The following is a 22,655-nucleotide window of genomic DNA, read 5'->3' as shown; positions in this document are numbered from 1 at the left end:
TACAGGTACTTCATTTCATGCTGTGGGGCCGCCCTGCTGCAGTATGTGGGGTGGTCCAGAGGCGGTTAAGGATTTCTGTGGGGAGACCCTCAATTTCTTCTTTGCTGAAGGCATGCAGGTTATCAGTAAGAGGGAGTTGGAGATAAGGTGACAAATGCAGTAAATCGCCCTCAGAAGCAATTGTAGGCCCTGTGAATAGCGGAATTGTTAAATCATGGGACAGGGATGGAGGCACCCCCGGTGCCTCATTTAAAGTCCCACTTCCCCCCTTTCCCCTTTTTTCTTGACTCTATTTAGGGATGGAGGTCTTTGGAGAGTGTTCCCCTGCCGCCCACATGTTAGGTATCTATGCACCTGAATGGTTAATTTCCATATTCAGGTTCTGCTGATCCTTGACACCCTTAGGTGTCCATGAGATCAGGCAGCACAGCCGTTTGACATGTCATCCCCTTCAGGGATGAGACGTGACTGTATTACATCCATTACTGACTCTGTATCCTATACTCGGGAGCTGCGATGCGCCCTGTGTGTCCCCCCTGCCCCCCCTCCCCCCGCTCCGTTTCGTGTGCGGGAGGGAGTGCACTACGTTGCCTCTAGGGGGATTGGGCGGGCGCCCACGGCGCATCGGCGTCAAACCCCCCCTGCCCCACGTCGGATACCACACTGGCGTCAAGGCGTGGTGCTCGAGTTCCTCCAGTTAGCCAGTCAGATGGGGAGTGCGGACGCTGTTCACTGACGCAGTTTGTCGTCAGAACCAGAGCCCCTCCCCTTTTTCTGCCATGCTCGGGTGACGCTGGTGTACGCGGCACGTGGTGTTTGGCGGGTATATCTGGTCTCCCCCGGCACAGCGTGGGCGCCTCTGCTCCGAGATGGTTCATTATTACTTCCTATCCACAGTGCCTTCCCTCCTGCCTGGGATACATGTAAGCCCATATATTTTCACTTTTTACCATCCTTGTGGCTGTTTGAAATTGGTTTTGCCTTTGCTGTTCGTTTTTAAATTTTCTTTTTTATTTGTATTATATAGCACAGTCCACGATGGTTGGATGTAGATACTTGCGATACCTTTATTACATTCATTTATTTTTATTTTTCTTTTGGCATAGACTTCTACATTTTACCATGCTGTTTAGAGAGACAATATTGGTCCTTTTACCCACATTAAATCTGACACATTGCTTCAATTAATTTCTCCCCAGGCAGATTATACTGGCACTCCTCTTTGATATCCCATCCATGTCGGTTCTGGGGTCCCGCGCTGTTTCTCCGGGGGGGGGACTCTGTGTATCTGGCTCGCCAGCGCGCATGCCGCTGCACCTCAGCTCCCGGGAGAGATGCCTGTTGGTCTTGGCTCTGTACTTGTCATGTCCTACCACATTATTCACATGTAAGTGTTTTAGGGTGAATCAACCCCTTTTTCGCTGTGAGTATTTGCTACCAGTGTAACTCACCTTTTGTTGCATTACTTTTGTAGAAATCCCTTACCATCTGGCCCCTGATGAGTGTATTCCACACGAAACGCGTCGGACATTTGGGACACCAACATATGTTTACATTGCAACATCTCAAGAATAATCATTATGGTTTTTACATATTATTTGTTTTTCTTGTTGTGCTGTGGTATTGTTATTTGTATATTTTATGCATTCTTTGTACATGTACTAAATCGCTCAACGAGACCACCATGTGGCGCCAAGTTGATTGTATCCTTGATGCCGATCGCTTATGCACAAATACATGTGCTGTGATTTTGGAATGATATTCATCACAATGTCTTTCTTTACATGATGTGGTCCTGTCTTGAATTGTTTTCATGCATGTTACTTGACCAATAAAATTGCACTGTTACCCCTGGTACCTGCATTTATTCCATGACCTCATTTAAAGTCCCAACTCTTATTAATTTTCGCAGACAGGGATAGGGGCACCCCCGGTGCCTCATTTAAAGTCCCACTTCCCCCCTTTCCCCTTTTTTCTTGTTAAATCATGCAGCCAAAGAGGAGCCAACGCATTTTGGGGTGCAAAAATATCACATCTGGGCCAGAAAATGATGAAGGCATCTCCTTATACAATAGGGTCATAGTTAAAACCAAATATCCAACAGCATAAATTTATTTTAGATGATATTGAATAATCAGCATACATGATTTCAGAAGACTGAAGAATATAGAAGGATGATTTATGGACATTTATGTTTATGTAAACCCAGCATTTCATATTACTGATATGTGGCTGTTGTACCATGTACTTGTGTGAGAAAGTCTTCTGCTCTTTGTATTGCTTCCTTTGTGTGAAATCCCTGGTGTTCTTGCCAGTCCCTCTGATTTCCTATTAAAAACTGACCACATTAAGCAAGAGAATACAGTGTGGTCATTTCTCTAGCTGTGCTGGGAACTCAGCCTGCCTCCGCACAAACCAATGTGCTACTGTTTCTATTCACCCAGCTGCTTGTGCAGCTGAGAACAGAGGGAATGTGATCACTTATAAAACAGGGAAAAAAGGTATTTAGAATGTTTATTTATTTTTTTATATCTTTACACAATTTTGATACCTTTTTCATTTCTTTTTTAACCAGATCAGCCCCAGAAGGTTTTACCCCCTTTATGACCAGGCCATTTTTTTGTGATACGGCACTGCGTACGGTGTACACAAATATAATTGATGTTCTTTTTTCCCACAAATAGAGCTTTCTTTTGGTGGAATTTGATCACCTCTGCTGGGTTTTATTTTTTGACACGGCATCAGCTGCAAAGTGCCGCTAGTTTTAGGGGCGTTTTACTATAGTTTTAGCTGCACTTTTAACCCCCGCTAGTGGTCGAAGAAGGGGTTAATGGGCAGCGTTGCTCATTCATTTCACTGCTGCTTCTCCACTGCCTCAAAGATGCGGCTTGCAGGACGTTTTCTAACGTCCTGCAAGTGCACCGATCCGGTATGGAAGCCCTCAGGTTTTCACACTGGAGTGACAGGAGAGGCGCTTTACACACACTTTGCAGGCGCTATTTTTAGCGCTAAAACGCCTTAGTGTGGAAAAAAAAACAAAGTCAGACAATTTAAAAAAACAAAACATTTTTTTCTTTCTGCTATAATACATATTCATTAAAAAAATTGAAATCAAATTTCTTCAATTTAGGCCAATATGTATTCTTCTACATTTTGATGGTAAAAAAAAATCCCAATAAGTGTACATTGATTGGTTTGCACAAAAGTTATAGTGTCTACAAACTATGGGATAGATTTAGGGCACAAGATCTCCATGTTTTCCCCTGTCAGAATGGTGATCTGCCTCTCTCGGGAACGATCACGGGTGGCCAGCGGACATCACATCCACTGGCAGAGGCGGCTCTAGGCTTTGTGAGGCCTTAGGCAAATCTTAGACATGAGGCCCCACTCACGCCCAAAATGGGAAAAATACTTAAAGCGATAAAAAAATAACTATAAATTGCATTTATTAAGAGCCTTAAATCCTATAAACTATGAATTCACAGTTTCTAGAATTTTCTCTAACCAAGTACTCTTATAATTACGGGTGCAGGGGGGTGAAGATGACAGGGGATGGGGTGGTGGGAAGCTGACAGATGGGTGCAGGGGGGATGAAGATGACAGGAATGGGGTAGTGGGAGGCTGGCAGACGGGTGCAGCGGGTTGAAGATGACAGGAATGGGGTGGTGGGAGGCTGGCAGACGGGTGCAGGGGGGATGAAGATGACAGGGGGTGGGGTGGTGGGAGGCTGGCAGATGGGTGCAGGGGATGAAGATGACAGGGGGTGGGGTGGTGGGAGGCTGGCAGACGGGTGCAGGTGGGATGAAGATGACAGGGGATGGGGTGGTGGGAGGCTGGCAGACAGGTGCAGGGGGTTGAAGATGACAGGGGGTGGGGTGATGGGAGGCTGGCAGATGGGTGCAGTGGGATGAAGATGACAGGGATGGGGTGGTGGGAGGCTGGCAGATGGGTTCAGGGGGATGAAGATGACGGGGTGGGATGGTGGGAGGCTGGCAGATGGGTGCAGGGGGGTGAGAATGACAGGGAGTGGTGGGAGGCTGGCAGATGGGTGTAGGAAGATGAAGATGGCAGGGATGGGTGGTGTCAGAGGCTTCTTATCATGATCGGAGATGCGGTGTGTCAGACTGACGAGCTGCACTCGCGATCGCCACGCTGCGCTGGCATGTTATCCTGCTTAAACGTCATATGACGCCCAGTCAGGATAACAGAACCACTTCTGTTATAGGCCGGACGGGAAGTGGTTAAGAAGCAGTGTCGTGAGCACGTGCCCGCCACGGTCTCCGTTACCGTGGGTCCGCGGACTCTATATGCGCCGGGATGCCCGCGATCACGTCACAGAGAGGAAGAACGGGGAGATGCCTATGTAAACAAGGCATTTCCCCGTTCTGCCTAGTGACAGGACAGAGATCACAGCTCTCTCTCATCGAGAGCTGTGATCACTGTCCTATGTGTGTTGAAGTCCAGCCCCCTCACAGTTAGAATCACTTCCTAGGACACACTTAACCCCTTGAACGCCCCTTAGTGGTTAACCCCTTCCCTGCCAGTGTAATTTACACAGTAATCAATGCATTTTTATAGCACTGATTGCTGTATAAGGCCCGGTTCACACTGATGTGTTGCGAATTTAGCGCAATTTTGTAACGATTGCGTTGCGAATCTTCTTTGCGAATTCATTGCATGTTTGTTTCAAATTTACTGCGATTCTACTGGAATTAGTTGTCATTTTGGGAGGTGACTGCGATTTCATGTATGGCCAATGGAACCTAGTGTTATGCTGACGTAAAAAAAAAAATAAAAAAATAGCTGTATAAACTTCCTGTTCTCTTCCTGATTTTTGTGGAGTGTGTGGAGAGGAGCGTGGGATAGTGTGTCAGAATGTACCATTCATTGGCTTTGGTTATGGCAGCACTAATTACTGCTACTGCAGTCATTATAAAAAAAGAAGAAAGCCAGGCTGAGGAGGAGGAGGATGATGATGCTGTCAACCAGAAGATACTGGGTACACCCTGTAATTGCAAATAGGAGGAGAGAGGGCAGTTCAAGATCTACAACGATCTACGTCAACATAATGAAAAAATTACACTAGTATGTCAGTTGACAGGTGAGCAATTATGAAAGTTATACTTTTTCTCCCCATTCCTCCATACCTGCCTTACCCTACATCACTCCCCCCCCTCCATTCCTAACCTTAACCGGAATCCGAACATCACTCCCCCCCACTATACCTCACCCATCTATCCCTCACCCCCACTTTCCCTTACTTCCTCCATCCCTACCCCCTCTATCCCTCACCCTCCATAACCCAATACATCCCTCTGCTCTGTATCCAACCTCCCTCCCTCTCCCCACTTCTCCCCCTTATCCTAATTTTCCCCCCTTTCACCCCACTTCCTTATCTGACACCTCTTCCCTTATCTATGTAATCTTACCTCTTCTCTGAATATATTTAATTTTTAGTTTCGACAAATTGCTTCGACTGATCTACAGCAGTGTGGAGCATCAGAACACCACTTTCCGAAATAGTGTGGAGCCAGCTGAGCGATTACTTGTCACCTTAAGGTAACATATTTAATAAAAAGCCAGATAGCCAGAAAATGCGTATGATTTTTTTTTTTTTTGTCGTGGCAGCTGCTCCACTCTTGGCCTCACGTATTTGATGTAGGTGTTGCGTACACTACGCCATCTCGTCTTTACTTAACTTAGAGCAAAAACCGAAAAAAAGTAAGCACACAATTAATTATCATTCTCCTTCCTTTTAGGTACCTGGCTACCGGCAATTCTTTCACCAGTTTACAATACGAATTCAAGCTGGGCAAATCGACCGTGAGTTCTATTGTGCATTAAACTTGTGCAGCTATCTGGCTAGTTTTAAAGGATTTGGTGATGAAGAAGCCGACAAGGGAAGACTGGGCAAAAATTGCCAACGTTTTTTGGGAGCGGTGCAATTTCCCAAATTGTGTGGGTGCAATAGATGGAAAGCACATCAGAATAATCAGCTCAATTCATAGTGGCTCAAAGTATTTTAACTATAAAAAATACTTTTCATTTGTCCTAATGGCAGTGCCTGATGCCAATTATTCCTTTTACCTATGTGGATATAGGATCATATGGAAGCAGCTCTGACTCCAGCATCTTCTCGCATTCTTCTTGGCAAGATGCTTCGAGAAAACTCACTGAACCTTCCTGATAGTCTCCCACTTCCTCGAACAAATCAACTCCTGTAGCCTTATGTCTTTGTTGGGGATGAGGCATTCCCTTTTTCTGAGTGCCTTCTACGGCCATATGCAAACAGGGGACTTTCCACTGCAAAGAGGGTATTCAATTAAAGACTGTCAAGGGCAAGACGTGTAGTGGAGTGTGCTTTTGGCATACTTGCCAATAAGTGGCGTTTCCTGCACTCACCTATCAGCCTTAGTATGGAGCATGCCATTGGTGCAGTGCAAGCAGCATGTGCATTGCACAATTTTGTTCATGCTCGAGATGGGTACTTATTTGAGGACTCTTTGATGCATGACCTCAAAGATCCAACACGGATCAGAACCTGTGGCAACTACAGTGGGGAAAATGTTCGCCAGGACTTCACAGAGTACTTTATGTCAGCAAATGGGCAGCTATCAGGCAGCTCGATGCAATAGGTTAAAATGCTGTACTCTGCTTCATATATTTGCATGGTGTCAATTTTCATCTGTAAAAATAAAAAATTGAATTTGATACTGTTCATGTGTCATTATTTTACTTAACCCTAATCTTAACCCTAACTTTCCGTAACCCTAACCATAAAATGAACCCTAACACATCTGCAATTAGTGCATCAATAGACAAATACATATCAATAACCAATATACTTACAATTTTGTTTATAGGTTCCAGAAGGTAAGCTGTACCGCTCATCGTACATGAGATGAATGATTTGCACCATAGTAAGCAATACAAGCAATGCAGACAGATATCACACCATAGTTGTCTTCAAAAAAATATTTTTTATTTTTTTTAATTTTAATCTTCATGTAATTACATACCTTTTGAAACATTTTCGGGGAACAATCAAACTTCAAACATTGTAAAGAACCACATAACGAGGAGACAATACTCTCTCCTTTTATGTTTCCCTTTCTCTCACCTCACTCGATCTCTTCCTTCAAGTCTAACTTCCTCAGACCCTCTAACTCACTTCCTCAGACCCTCTAACTCACTTCCTCAGACCCTCTAACTCGCTTCCTCTGACCCTCTAACTCACTTCCTCAGACCCTCTAACTCACTTCCTCAGACCCTCTAACTCACTTCCTCAGACCCTCTAACTCGCTTCCTCTGACCCTCTAACTCACTTCCTCTGACCCTCTCACTTCCTCTGACCCTTTCACTTCCTCTGACCCTCCAACTTCCTATCTGTTTCTTTACCCTTTAACACACATTGACATAGTGGACATTTTCACATTTCTTGTACAAAAAGAAGCACCTAAACCTTCACCTCACTCTCATACTCTCTCTCTTCCTCCTCCTTTTGTACATGTATCCCACTGCATAATCCACACAGACCTGAAAAGTTGGTATGGATCAAAAAGGTTTTACATTACGTAAACAAATCCAATATGGTCAACAACATGAAAGAGGCAGTGTCGTTTAACAGGTAGGCATCTATAAATTCAAAAAAGTTGTAACACTCTGTTTCTCAGGCATTGCTCGCCTCAAAGGTACAGGCGGGGATACAACTCTCTATCCGGTGGTTCACTCGGGGGGCCCATATTGCAAAATCGCACCATAGCCCTTTGCATTTTGGTCAGAGGTGGGATATATGACCTTACATTGATGGTCAGTGGGATTGGTTGTCAGTGGGATAAATACCCTTACATTGGAGGTTAGTAGGATGCATGCCCTTACATTTTGGTCAGAGGTGGGATACATGCCCTTACATTGGTGGTCAGAGGTGGGATGCATGCCCTTACATTGGTGGTGCATCTCCTCTCTCACCCTAATCTTTTTTCAATCTATTTCCTACGTTAACCGATCAAGATATGAACAAATATCTGAATAAACTGTTCAAATTCACTAAAAAATATAAAACATAACGTAAACAAATCCAATATGGATTAACATGAAAGAGGCAGTGCCGTTTAACAGGTAGGCATCTATAAATTCAAAAAAGTTGTAACACTCTGTTGCTCAGGCATTGCTTGCCTTAAAGATACAGGCGGGGATATCACTATATCCTGTGGTTCACTCGGGGCCCCATCTTGTGAATTTGTTGGAGGCACGATTGAATTAACTTCAAGTGATTGATTTCTATATGGATAAGGACTTGGAATGATTGGTTTGAGCTGTTCCATAGGTCTTGACACAGATGGATAGTGGTTTGGCATGGATGGCATTTGAATGCAGAGCTATGGTACTCTGCTTTGTAGTGGGAAATAGTGAGGAGTTGAGTTGCGTGGTCTCAATTCCATTGCTCTTGTCATATCCGGGGTTCTAGTTGGGGGGGCGTCATTAATGAGCGAATTGGTGAAGGAATGGGATATGGGATTCTTGATCTGGGGGTGAGTGGTCAGCAAAACTAGAAGGATAAGGGTTTAGTGCAGGGTTTGAGGCAGAAGAAATGGGAATAATTATTTGAGTACTAGTACTCTTGTGCGTTGGCACTGAAACATGGTGTGGCATAGTGAAGGAATGTATGCAATGTTGCACTGCAATCCTCATGTTGAAGTAATGGTCTAACAAGACCTCTTTGAGAAGAGGCACCAAACTTAGGGCAAACATAGTATGAGGGCATCGCTGGACATCGATTTGTTCAGTGATCCCTGACACTATGTGGCGTAATTTATTTGTTTCGTCTGGGTCTTCCACCTGTTCTGCTGCTTCGCTTCCTGCGTGAGGTAGATGTTTGCCTTTGCCTTCTGTTGGAAGGTGTAGAAATGTCAGTATCCTCATTATCTTTCTCCTGAGTAGATGATTCATGTACCTCGATTGTGTCACCCTCTACCTCCATAGATGATGAATCCTCTCGGTTTGTGCAAGCAAATGATACTCCCTCATCTACGTCAACAATAGCAGCATGCTTCTCTCCCTCTTCCTCCTCCTCTTCCCAAATTTCATGTGACAATTTTTGTAACTATGAAGATGATAGCGGCAGAAGCGAAGGTTAGGGGGAGGACAGGTTAATTAGAGAGAGATGGTAGAGAGACCTGTTTTTGTATAAAAAAATTACTTTGTTAATTCTAGACCTGGCTTGAGAAAATCCAGGTATCTGGCAAAGGCATAGGGACGCTTTGGGGCGGCACCAGACCCACTTTGTGCTTCACGCTCCAGTCTCTGGTGTCTTTGAAGTGTATCCTTGAGGCTTCGCCACCTAGTACATATGAGTTCTTCTGTAATCAAATAAAATATAAACAATTAATTGGTGGTCAGTGGGAAAAATGCTCCTTATACTGCTGGTCAGTGGGATTTGTGGTCAGTGGGATGCATGTCCTTACATTGGTCATCAGTGGGATACATGCCCTTACATTGGTGGTCAGTGGGATAAGTGCCCTTACATTAGTGGTCAGTGGGATACGTGCCCTTACATTGGTGGTCAGAGAGATTGGTGGTCAGTGGGATGCATGCCTTTACATTGGTGGTCAGTGGGATACATGCCCTTACATTGGTGGTCAGTGGGATGCATGCCCTTACATTGGTGGTCAGTGGGATTGGTGGTCAGTGGGATGCATGCATTTACATTGGTGGTCAGTGGGATGCATGCATTTACATTGGTGGTCAGTGGGATGCATGCCCTTACATTGGTGGTCAGTGGGATGCATGCCCTTACATTGGTGGTCAAATGGATGCATGCCCTTACATTGGTGGTCAGTGGGATTTGTGGTCAGTGGGATGCATGCCCTTACATTGGTGGTCAGTGGGATGCATGCCCTTACATTGGCGGTCAGTGGAATACATGCCCTTACATTGGTGGTCAGAGGGATTGGTGGTCAGTGGGATGAATAAACATGTACTTACGTTTATGTTTGCGAACTTGAGGTGTGAAGGCTTCCCAATCTGCATACAAAGTTTTACAAATTTCTTCCCAGCCTCTGCTCTTCTGGGCATTCATTTTATATTCAGGTATATGGCTGTCACGGACAAGTCTGATTGTCTCATTTTCAATGCTGTTCCGACGCCTGGGGGCCATCTTATCTGTTTGCATATGGACATGAGACAGGAAACAGGAAGTGAGGGGACAGTACTGGGAGGAGGAGCTGGAAGTGATGAATAAGCACATATGTGAACCATCAATGCGATTCAAGAACGATTTACATTGATGTCTATGGAGACTAAATTCGCAACTCAACACAGTAAACTCGCACAAGACCCTTTTTTTAATCGCATCGCATTCGTAGAGGAATCATAACGCATGTATGTGAACGACCGTCATTGAAAACAATGACTTTAGGGATGACATGCGAATTTAAAGTGTTGTTGACGCATCGCATTCGTTATGAACTCACATCAGTGTGAACTGGGCCTAAATGACAATGGTCCCAAAATGGTGTCAAAACTGTCCAATGTGTTCCGCCATAATGTCGCAGTCCCTATAAAAATCGCAGATCACCGCCATTACAAATAAAAAAGAATTAATAAAAGTGCCATAAATCTATCCCCTATTTTGTAGACGCTATAACTTTTGTGCAAACCAATCAATATACGCCTATTGCGTTTTTTTTTTTTACCAATAATATGTAGAATACGTATCGGCCTAAGTTGGGAACAAATTAGTTTTTTTATATATTGTTGGGGATATTTATTATAGCAAAAAGTAAAAAATGCGTTTTTCAAAGTTGTCGCTATTTTGTTTATAGCGCAAAAAATAAAAACCACAGAGGTGATCAAATACCACCAAAAGAAAGCTCTATTTATGGGGAAAAAAGGACGTCAATTTTGTTTGGGTACAGTGTCACATGACCGCGCAATTGTCAGGTAAGGTGACGCAGTGCTGAATCGCAAAAAGTGCTCTGGCCAGGAAGGGGGTAAATTATTCTGGGGCTGAAGTGGTTAAAGTGATTGTAAAGGCAGAATGTTTTTTTATCTTAATGCATTCTGTGCATTACGATAAAAAGCTTTCTGTGAGCAGCCCCCCCTCACCCACCTAATACTTACCTGAGCCCCCTCTCTATCCAGCGATGTCCACGAGTGCCTCAGCCATTCCGGGACTCTCTCTCCTGATTGGCTGAGACACTGCAGCGGCGCCATTGGCTCCCACTGCTGTCAATCAAATGCAGTTAGCCAATCAGGATAGAGAGGGGGTGGGGTGAATGGCAGCTCCGTGTCTGAATGGATACACAAAGCTGCAGCTTGGCTCAGGTGCCCCAATACCAAGTTGCTGTCTGTGGGGGCACTCAACAGGAGGGAGGGGCCAGGAGCTCCATCCAGGGGCCCGAGAAGAGGAGGATTGGGGCTGCCCTGTGCAAAACCATTACACAGAGGAGGTAAGTGTAACATGTTTGTTATTTTAATAGAAAAAAAAAAAAAGTAGACTTTACAATCACTTTAAGGGTTGCAAGAACAACCACGCCAAACACTTACAAGAAATCATGGCTGTCATTATAAAATGTCATTCATAGTAAGGATTGCTCCATGTTAATTATTTGAGTTGTTTTTATCTTCTGATCAACTTTGTTTTTTTAAAAAGAAAACTATATTTGTGTTTCAGACCCTCCTGGCAAGGGAAAAACATATGATCAGGAATGCCTTCTCTCACACCTTATTACAAGATATTGAGAATGTGGGAAGAAAAGCTCTGATTGGACTCTGGGAATGTCTCTATGCGCTACAGGAAGATCATCCTCATCCTAATTTATTGGCGGTTCTGGAGGAAATCAGCCAGAAAGGTAATTGGACTTTGCAATAACAATTCTGACAGTCCGGGGACACAGCTGTGTCATTATGGGTGGAGGGGTCAAACTTTTTTTATTCACTCCACATATCAAAAGTAACTGGTTTTATTATATACAGACCATTCAGCTATCTTTCACATTCATCATTTTGTGAGTTTGCTCAGATGGATATAATTATGACAAAGCCATTATTTCTTTATTTTCCTATAGGTGAGGGTCTGGTGGAGCAGATTCTGCTGGATGAACATGGACACTCGCTGACTGTGGAGCTGAAAGGTAATTTAATTAAAAAGTCACCAATTCTCTCCAAAGTGCAGAGTTGGTGTTATGTTTTCCCTAAGGCTAGGTTCATACTTGTGCAGGTCGGGAATGCTCGCTAAATTGGACTTGTTCCTGAACAACTGGCAAAACATTCTGCTTTTTTGCAGATTTGTGGGGTTGGCATTAATTCTTTTTTTTTTTTTTTTTTTTTTTTCCACAGTCAGTTTATTGAAAGCTTTCAAATACAGGTAATTGACATATTACATTGCTCATAGAAAAGGAACAGGATGTTATAGGTCAGCTTACATCTTAAAGATCAGATTATATAATAACGAGTAGAGACATATCATAAGAGAACAGGAAATATCTTTAGTGCCAGACTACAGAGGGGATCTTCTTATTGATCCTTCCGGAGGTCTTTGTGAGATAACTTAGGCAGACCCTCTTCCTCAATTTGAGCGACGTCACAATAGCACTTAGGCACCCCTGCAGCGGACACTCAGACTTCCTCAGCCCTGGCTCCACCTTTTACTTGTTGTTCCGTCCCTTCACAAAGGGCTCTTGCTCCTTCAGGGGTAAGCTGGGTCCATCCTTCTGAGTGGTCCTGGGGGTAATGGGGCCTTCTTCACAGTGCACCTGCATCTCGGTTTCCAACTCCTGGTCGGTATTTCAGGCTGAAGGTAAATCCCGAGAGTGCAGCCTACCATCTATGTAGAAAATGTGAATGATTCCGCGCAAAGGAGGTGAATGTTAACAAAAAAAACAAAAAAGAAAGAAACGAAAAAGAACTGCTGCCTCTACTAATTACTACCACCAGGTGGAGTATGTGATTGAGAAGAAAATAAAGTAGATATGGCGCCGTTCAATATCCGCGTTGGAAAACTCTCAACGAAATAAATAAATAGTGAATATGTAAGTATTGGTGCAATTAACTTTTTCAGTGTCCTATTGACCAAAAGAAATACATGTATAATAAGTTCTCAAACTAGTATAAACAAAGTGAATGTCCCTGTGCTGATATACTAAAATCAATGAATTTCCACTAAAAATTCCTATAAACATTACATAATTTCATTTGTGATTTAAAGTGCTTTAGTGCAAACTTTGTGGATTAAAAGTTGAAAGTCTAAATATAGAAGTAAAATCACAAATAAGGAATATAATATTGCAGATATATGTGCAGTCCCAAAATTTTAGATATCCAGAAATAAGGTGCTACTGTGCTGGTGAAAAACAGTATAGTTCACTTTATAAAGGTGATCATAGCATGCGTGCTCTTTTCGTGCTCTTATTGTGGCCGCGCTCACCGGAACTCCCCCTCCACCCCCCTTGGGGTATGAAGCATTCACAGTATCTGCCACTGTGCAGCAATCTGAGGGCTGGATGTTTCCTGGTGTGTTTAATACCTGCCAATCTTGTCCCAGATGTCATATGAGGTATAGGAGAAAGAGATGCCAATAGTGTGATATTGCTTTAACCAATTTATTGTTTAAAATCATGAAAAGGGTACTCACATTCAGTAAGATACAAACAAGCATTTGTTGCGGACACAAAGACCGATGACCGGAAGTGATGCAAAAGTGTGTGCTGACCCCGCCCTACACGTTTCTTCACTCTGACGTCATCTGGAGCGTGCACCGCAATTACCTCATCTCCTTTATATAGCGAATCGCAACTTAAGTAATTAACATTGATGGCACCTATTTTGGGTGAGGTTTTGCAGACCGAAGTCCGCATGTTATGTATACTTATCCCGGCGGCCATTTTTGATAAGATAGTGTAGACTGAAGACCACTATTGTAAGGTATAATCTCCACGGCCATGTTATATGTATTTGTTCCGATGGCCATATTTGGTGAGAGCGCAGACCGAAGACCGCTGTTATAGAGTATATTTCCCGCGGCCATGTTTGATGGTATTATGCAGACTGAAGTTTGCATTTCAAGTGTTCTGCGACCATGGAAATAACGTTCTATTACTAAATGGGATTTTACATTTCTTGCTGAACGCTCAATGTCATCATTCTTTCAATGTTAACCCGTTGCGATAAGCTATAAGTCATGAAGGCTGTCTTAAAATAATTTGTGCCTTCTTGTTAATATATACCATATACCCCTGGCAGTATTCTATTTAAATGTACCCCTATATACATAAAATCATTAGTTTATTACATACGTTAAAAACTTTTTATAATCTATATGAAAAGGGAAGGTAAAAAAAAAAATGGATTAGAAATATTAAATTTAAAATATAAAAAAAAAAAGAATAAAAATTAATAGTAAAATAATATTGGTAAAATGTACATGAATTGAAATGAAAAATATAAATTTAAGATATAAAAATAATTTTGTATGTTTAAGAGGGCTTATTAAAGAAGCAATCGAGATGAATGTAAAGATTTTTTGAAAAAAATCTTTTTTAAAAAATTCCTTTGAAAAAGATTTTTTTTAAATTTTCTGGTCTCCCAAAACGAAACAAAATGGATCTTCCAATTAGATACTCTTCAACCCGTAGGAATGAACATTGATGTAGATTTGAATTGTTTTTTAACTAATTTTTAGGAACACAAATTATCCTTTTAGCATATTAAACCAAGGCCCTAGTATATATAAAAACCCCTTCAATCTACATTAAAACAATATAAATTTCTTTATTCACCATTTTAATACCAGAAATTTCAATAAAATCTTTTTCAAAGGAATTTTAAAAAAAAATTTTTTCAAAAAAATCTTTACATTTATCTCGATTTTTCTTCTTTAATAAGCCCTCTTAAACATACAACATTATTTTTATATCTTAAATTTATATATCTTTAAATTCATGTACTTTTTTACCAATATTATTTTACTATTAATTTTTATTTTTTTTTTTTTATATTTATTTTAAATTTATTTAATATTTCTAATCCATTTTCTTTTTTTTTTTTTTTACCTTCCCTTTTTCATATAGATTATAAAAAAGTTTTTAACGTGTGTAATAAACTAATGATTTTATGTATATAGGGGTATATTTAAATAGAATACTGCCAGGGGTATATATTAACAAGAAGGGACATAAATTATTTTAAGACAGCCTTCATGACTGATAGCTTATCGCAACTGGTTAACATTGAAAAAATGATGACGTTGAGCGTTCAGCAAGAAATGTAAAATCCCATTTAGTAGTAGAATGTTATTTCCATCGTCGCAGAACACTTGAAATGCAAACTTCAGTCTGCATAATACCATCAAACATGGCCGTGGGAAATATACTCTATAACATCGGTCTTCGGTCTGCGCTATCTCACCAAATATGGCCGTCAGAACAAATACATAAAACATGGCCCTGGAAATTATACCTTACAATAGTGGCCTTCAGTCTACACTATCTCATCAAAAATGGCCGCCGGGATAAGTATACATAACATGCGGACTTCGGTCTGCAAAACCTCACCCAAAATGGGCGCCGTCAATGTTAATTAAGTTGCGATTCGCTATATAAAGGAGATGAGGCAATTGCGGTGCACGCTCCAGATGACGTCAGAGTGACGAAACACGTAGGGCGGGGTCAGCACACGCTTTTGCATCATTTCCGGTCACCGGTCTTTGTGTCAGCAACAAATGCTTGTTTGTATCTTACTGAATGTGAGTACCCTTTTCATGATTTTAAACAATAAATTGGTTGAAGCAATATCACACTATTGGCATCTCTTTCTCCTATACCTCATATGACATTTGGGACAAGATTGGCAGGTATTAACACACCAGGAAACATCCAGCCCTCAGATTGCTGCACAGTGGCAGATACTGTGAATGCTTCATACCCCAAGAGGGGGGGGGGGGAGTTCTGGTGAGTGCGGCCACAATAAGAGCACAAAAAGAGCACGCATGCTATGATCACCTTTATAAAGTGAACTATATTGTTTTTCACCAGCACAGAAGCACCTTATTTCTGGATATCTAAAATTTTGGGACTGCACATATATCTGCAATATTATATTCCTTATTTGTAATTTTACTTCTATATTTAGACTTTCAACTTTTAATCCACAAAGTTTGCACTAAAGCACTTTTAAATCACAAATGAAATTATGTAATATTTATAGGGATTTTTAGTGGAAATATATTGATTGTAGTATATCAGCACAGGGACATTCACTTTGTTTATAATAGTTTGAGAACTTATTATACGTGTATTTCTTTTGGTCAATAGGACACTGTAAAGTTAATTGCACCAATACTTACATATTGTGAAAATATATGTGTCACTGGCGCAAAACCTATCCTATCAAAAATAGTGTAAGTGGTATTTATAGCTGCTGCATCCAAAAAATGTTTTTCAGAGAAAAATTAAATTAAAAGTGCTATGTGAGTGGATGCGCTGCTCCCATCTGTGCTCTCTATATTACCTGTGTATGTGCTATCTTAATAGCCTAATTTGGTTCACCATCCACCTAACAGGTTATATCTCATTTATACAATAATCATATGTTTGTATAATTCATCACATGTGAACAACAACTTAATCCAAATACTTTAAATCATATAAAAAGTCCAGTGACATGTGTCACATAATGATAGACTCTTCTTCATATGTGTTGCAAATCATCCGTTATAATTGCCGTGGGCGGCGTGCTCTTGTGTGTGGTATCAGATTAAAGTGACTTAGTGCTTCACCACCACCTGTGAGATTTGCCACTCACCAGATTAATCTTTAAAACTGCACCTTTGGTTCATTAACAGGGATAACCACTCCACTCAAAGGAAAACTTTCTCCAATATCTATACCAGGTCCTCAATGTTCCTCATGCAAACGGATAAAAAACCATCATCGCGCAATAACGTTTAAAACCTTTATTCCATACATAAAAAACACTTTGCACTCACATTTCCAAGTGCCATTAGGCCGGCACCGAGCTTTTCCCGCAGTTAAGGACGGGTGGGCACTGCAGCCCGGTTCGTCTGGTGTGTGCTAGATGGTCTCCGTTGCCGCTTACGTTCCCCCCTGTTTGCGTTCGCGTCCTCTCCAAACCCCGTTCGTTCCCGGTCACGTGGGTACGGTAATCTCCCAGCAGCCTCTACGCGTTTCGCAATCAAATTTGCGTCATCAGGAAGCCCCCTGATGACGCAAATTTGATTGCGAAACGCGTAGAGGCTGCTGGGAGATTACCGTACCCACGTGACCGGGAACGAACGGGGTTTGGAGAGGACGCGAACGCAAACAGGGGGGAACGTAAGCGGCAACGGAGACCATCTAGCACACACCAGACGAACCGGGCTGCAGTGCCCACCCGTCCTTAACTGCGGGAAAAGCTCGGTGCCGGCCTAATGGCACTTGGAAATGTGAGTGCAAAGTGTTTTTTATGTATGGAATAAAGGTTTTAAACGTTATTGCGCGATGATGGTTTTTTATCCGTTTGCATGAGGAACATTGAGGACCTGGTATAGATATTGGAGAAAGTTTTCCTTTGAGTGGAGTGGTTATCCCTGTTAATGAACCAAAGGTGCAGTTTTAAAGATTAATCTGGTGAGTGGCAAATCTCACAGGTGGTGGTGAAGCACTAAGTCACTTTAATCTGATACCACACACAAGAGCACGCCGCCCACGGCAATTATAACGGATGATTTGCAACACATATGAAGAAGAGTCTATCATTATGTGACACATGTCACTGGACTTTTTATATGATTTAAAGTATTTGGATTAAGTTGTTGTTCACATGTGATGAATTATACAAACATATGATTATTGTATAAATGAGATATAACCTGTTAGGTGGATGGTGAACCAAATTAGGCTATTAAGATAGCACATACACAGGTAATATAGAGAGCACAGATGGGAGCAGCGCATCCACTCACATAGCACTTTTAATACTTACATATTCACTATTTATTTATTTCGTTGAGAGTTTTCCAACACGGATATCGAACGGCGCCATATCTACTTTATTTTCTTCTCAACCATCTATGGCCTGTGGCGTCCAACTTTGCTGTAGTGAGCAAGTACGTGAGAGGGTTATTGTCCGTCTTATCTCAAATTCAGCACCGTATAAATAGTCTTTGAGTTTATCCACCACAGCCCACTTCAAGGCCAGGAATTCATGTTTGTGAGTGGGGTAATTTCACTCAGCAGGTGCTAGACTTCGGCTCACATAAGCAATTAATTGCCCGTCATGCTTTTGCTAAAGCACTCTGCCCAGCCCATCTCGGCTGGCATCCACGTGCAGTTCGTATAGTTTGGTAGGGTCCGCATAGGCCAAGACCGGAGCAGTGGTAAGACTCCACTTCAGCTGTCTAAAAGTCTCTTCACATTGAGGAGTCCACTGTTCTTGGATAGACTCTTTATTCTTCCTGGGTCCCTCTTTTGGTTTTCCAGGCTTGTCTGAGTCTAAACCATCTTCTTTTTTGTTCTTCAACAGCTCAGTGAGTGGGTGAGCTATTTTGGCGAACCCTTCTACGAACCTCCGGTAGTACGAACAGAACCCCAAGAATGACCTAAGCTCGGTCACATTAGTGGGTCGGGGCCAAGAGGTGACAGCTTCCAGCTTTTGAGGGTCTGTGGCCACTCCTTTGGTGGACACGATGTGGCCCAGGTAATTCACTGAAGGTTGATAGAACTGGCACTTTTCCATGGAGTCTCTTCAAGACTTTCTCCAGGCGCTCTTCGTGCTCTTCCAACGTTCTACCAAACACTATCACATCATCCAAATACACCAACACTTCAATCAGGTTCATGTTGCCCACAGTCTTCTCCATCAACCTTTGGAAAGTGGCTGGGGCTCTGGACAGACCTTGTGGCATGTTATTGAATTCGAAGAATCCTACAGGGGTGATGAACGTGGTCTTCTCCCCATCTTCGGGGTGCATGGGGATTTGGTAGTACCCACTTTTCAGGTCCAGCACACTGAACCACTTCGCCCCTGACAGGCTCTGTAAGGCATCTTCTATTCGGGGTGTGGTCCTCTGGTTCAGTGTCCTATAGTCAACTCACAACCGTAATGACCCATTCTTCTTCCTCACCACCACTATTGGGGAAGCATACGAACTCCAAGACTCTCAGACAATTCCGGTGTTCTTCAGCTCAGCCAGCTGCTCTCGCAGATCTGTCAGGTCTCCCAGTGGAACCCGTCTTGCTCTCTCTCGGAAAGGTTTATCTTCTTCCAATCTGATCTTGCAAGCCCCACATCAAACTCACTTTTTGAGAAGGCAGTTCTCCATCTCAGGAGCTGAGTCTTTGCTCTATTCATCCAAGCAGGTGTAAGGGGTTTTTTTTGGGGTAGAATTCTTCCAGTGGAATCTCTCCTTCTTGTCCTCCCACAATACCACACGGCGAGACTGGGATTGCTTGATTCACCTGTCCCAGCAACACTCTAGCTGGCATCTTCACAGGCGAGGCTGTGGTGTTCCAGACACTGACTGAGACCTTCCCTCTGCTCCTCTGGAGAGCCTTGGTCAACAACACTTCTGGGATTATTTCCAATCCCTTATCTTCCTTCTGTCTGTCTCCAGGACGATGAAAGGGCCAGGTTGTCTCCAACTCAGTTTGATAGAGGCTTTTAGACATACTACTTCACCCAGTTGTACCAATCTTTCACTCCTGTCTACGCGCCAGATTTTTCCTACTCTTTCTGGTGGGGCTTTCTGTTCGTTCACTAGATTCTGGTACGCTTGTGCTAGCATAGGGTGTACACTCGTGGTTAGAGTGCTTTCCGCTTGAACAAGTGGTGTCAAAAGCCTTTGGACCAGGTCAGTATTGGTCCCAATGATGAGGGAAAATCTGTCAGCTCCTGGAGGGCGAGGGCACACCACCGCCAAGGTATCGAAGGTCTCGTCCTTCCCTGCCACACTCGGGTCAAAGGTGAGCTTAATGGGTAAGTAGCCATCATAGGGAAAGTTCTGGGTCCCTAGGCCCCATATTTCTAATTCTTCCAACTTCTGCAGTGGCAAGTGCTTGAGATGTTTTTCATAAAAGTCTCTGTACAACAAAGTCACTTGGGCTCCAGTATCCAACAGAGCTTTAGTGTAGATCCCTTCTACTTGGATGGAGACGATTGGAGAAGGTCCCACTAGCTTGGGAGGGAATCCACAGTGAGTGGCAGGTTTAACCTGTTTGGTAGTTTACCTTTTAGACCTTGTTTCAGTGGACTTTTACCTGGCTTCGGCCTTCTTGTGGCCCCAGAAGCCTGGCATGTATGGGGTTGTTTGGAGTGGGCTGCGGTAACAGGGCACACAGTTGACTCCTTCACTGGGGCCCTTTGGAGTTTTCCGCCGGCTTTTGGCATTTTGTTTCTGGCTTTAGACTTGGGCACACCCGCCTATAGTGTCCAACCCCTCCACAGTTGAAGCAGAACTCGTGCTTTTCTGCAACTGTAGGGTTTAACAGCTTTTTTTGTATTTGAACTCCCCCATCAGGTGGGGTAGTGGGCCTGGCAGTCAACAGCTTGATCTGAGGGTCGCCATCAGTTGCACTAGCCGTCCTGACTCCAACAATAGATTTTGGCCCTTGGATCGTTTCCTTTTTCCTCTCAAGGATGGCTTCCTCTTCACGCACAATCCAGATCAGGTCTGGATATTTCAGGATACCACCATCTTGACGGGTTCTTAGCTGGAGCGTGATAGGGTCTAAAGGCTGGGCACCCCTCAGGACTTGTTTGGCTCGGGTTTCATCTACCTTTCGGGGGTCTAGACCCTTTTTCAACCAGATCTGGTGTATGATCTTGTCCAAACGCTTCACATACTCTGATAGCTTTTCTCCCACATTTTGATAAGTGTGCTCCAATTGATAGATTAGGTCGGAAACTTTCTCTGTTCTTCCAAATACATTTTGCAGAATGTATAGGTAGTCCTGGGCCACACAGTCTCGCTTGCTGAGCTTCAAATTTCAGATAGCTTCTGAAGCAGGCCCTCTAAAGCTCTTGGTGATTCTCTGTTTCTTGTGGGTCTCAGGGATGTCCCATTCATCCAGGGCTTGTGTGGTCTGCTCCAGCCATTCTTCAAAGCTGTCTTCCTCTGGAGGTACGGCCGATTTCCAGAGAAGACACTAAGTTTCTGGTATGTATTTCCAGAGTATGTGGGGCTGCCCTTCTGGCATTTTGCCACAAAGTTTCCTAAGTCTGCGAAGAGCTCTGGTTCAACTGCGACCGGAGGTGACCGGGTGGGAACTTTTGTTACGGCTGCTTTCGCCTGCATAGAGCTGGTAGGGTTTTCACCTGGTCTCTCTGGGTGTGTCAGGTAAAACTTTGTCTTATCAGCTAATTTCAAACTTGTGCCTTTAAAGTTCTCAGGGACTCCCTTCCTCCACTCCAACAATGCATAGGTGCGGGAGGTCCCATGATCTGGTCTGACAGCGACCACCATTGCCTTTCTGTTTGGGGACAGTGCCTTCACCACGCTGATTTTGTTCTTCCTCCCAAACATCTCCCCAGAGCTCAATCGCCACGCTCGCCTCTGAGCGGACGTCTTCTGCTTCGCACCACTGGGCCACTGTGAAGGGGTTCATTCTGGCGTTCATGAGGGTGGGCTTGATTGCAGAGTAACAGAGATCCCGGATGAGCCCCCACATGTAGCACTGACTGATATTTGATTGGGCCTATACCTTGCTATCCTTACCCCCTATGAGATTTTCTCAACCCGCTTGACACAGCCGTGGTGCAGTGTTGGTATGAAGCTTAACACTTAAGGACACTCCCACAATGTATAATACAACAATAATGTATCTTTTACCATTACCTGGGTATCCATAGCTTCACCTGTAGGAGAATTAACAACACTTCTCACACATTGCAATTTACCAGAATGTAATTTTACTAAGACTGGTATGAACAGTAATTACAGTAACTGCACTGCCACACAAAACATAATGTGACAGTGCACTGAACTTTCACAAGGTATTAAAATATAAAGATTTCCTGGGTGATCCCCTGCAGGTGCGTCTCCAAGTGGGACTAATGCTCAGAGCGAGCAATGCCTCTCCACTGGGCACCTTCCCACTTCCAGCACGCTGTACAAATGCAGTAATGCAGTGTTATCAACACAGCGTAATACAATTGCTAGTGAACTCCCCCTGCTTTATGATGCAGTCCTTTATCACTGTGACTGAACACAAAGCCTTACAATGAAAGGTGCAGTCTTTTGGTTTTCTGTCTTCTGCTAGCTATTTTACTGCAGTGATTGTAATCCAAGGGTTTAACAAGCAAAGCAATAGTGTAGAATAATTATTGAATTAGTTCTTGCTGTATAACACACTTGTAACTGCCTCCGGTACAGCTGTCTCTGAACCACACAGTGTTAATGTCTCAATGAAGTATAGGCTTGAGGCCTGTTTGAATACAGTCTGTTTGAGTAAGACCCCTTTGCAGAACTACAGGGCTCAGCAATGTTGTGGTATGAGTCTAAGTGTGTAAAGTGCCTGGAAAAGTAGGAAACCTCCACTCCGGTTGTCTCAGTCTATATGATTCGGTCACACCGTCACTGCTCTGTTCCGCCGGATGGCCGGCACCCTCAAATGGCTCCGTCAGGTGTCTCTGGATCCTTCCCGTTCCGGTCACACTGTTCC

The 22,655-nt window shown here is 43.2% G+C and overlaps 1 protein-coding gene across 2 annotated transcripts in view; it reads left to right on the top strand.

Annotated features, from left to right (window-relative positions):
* The window catches only part of LOC141116953 (NACHT, LRR and PYD domains-containing protein 3-like), a 291,452-nt gene that overhangs the window by 73,954 nt on the left and 194,843 nt on the right, over positions 1 to 22,655 (top strand). For both annotated transcript variants that reach the window (XM_073609472.1, XM_073609473.1), the window contains exons 4-5: positions 11,675 to 11,852; positions 12,069 to 12,134. In XM_073609472.1, coding sequence (XP_073465573.1) covers positions 11,675 to 11,852; positions 12,069 to 12,134 — 244 coding nt within the window. The remainder of the gene's footprint in view (positions 1 to 11,674; positions 11,853 to 12,068; positions 12,135 to 22,655) is intronic.

The sequence above is a fragment of the Aquarana catesbeiana genome, linkage group LG13 (genome assembly GCF_042186555.1).
Source record: "Aquarana catesbeiana isolate 2022-GZ linkage group LG13, ASM4218655v1, whole genome shotgun sequence".
In the NCBI taxonomy this organism is placed as follows: domain Eukaryota; kingdom Metazoa; phylum Chordata; class Amphibia; order Anura; family Ranidae; genus Aquarana; species Aquarana catesbeiana.
The sequence above is the reverse complement of the archived record's forward strand: the minus strand, read 5'-3'. Positions and strand labels throughout refer to the sequence as shown.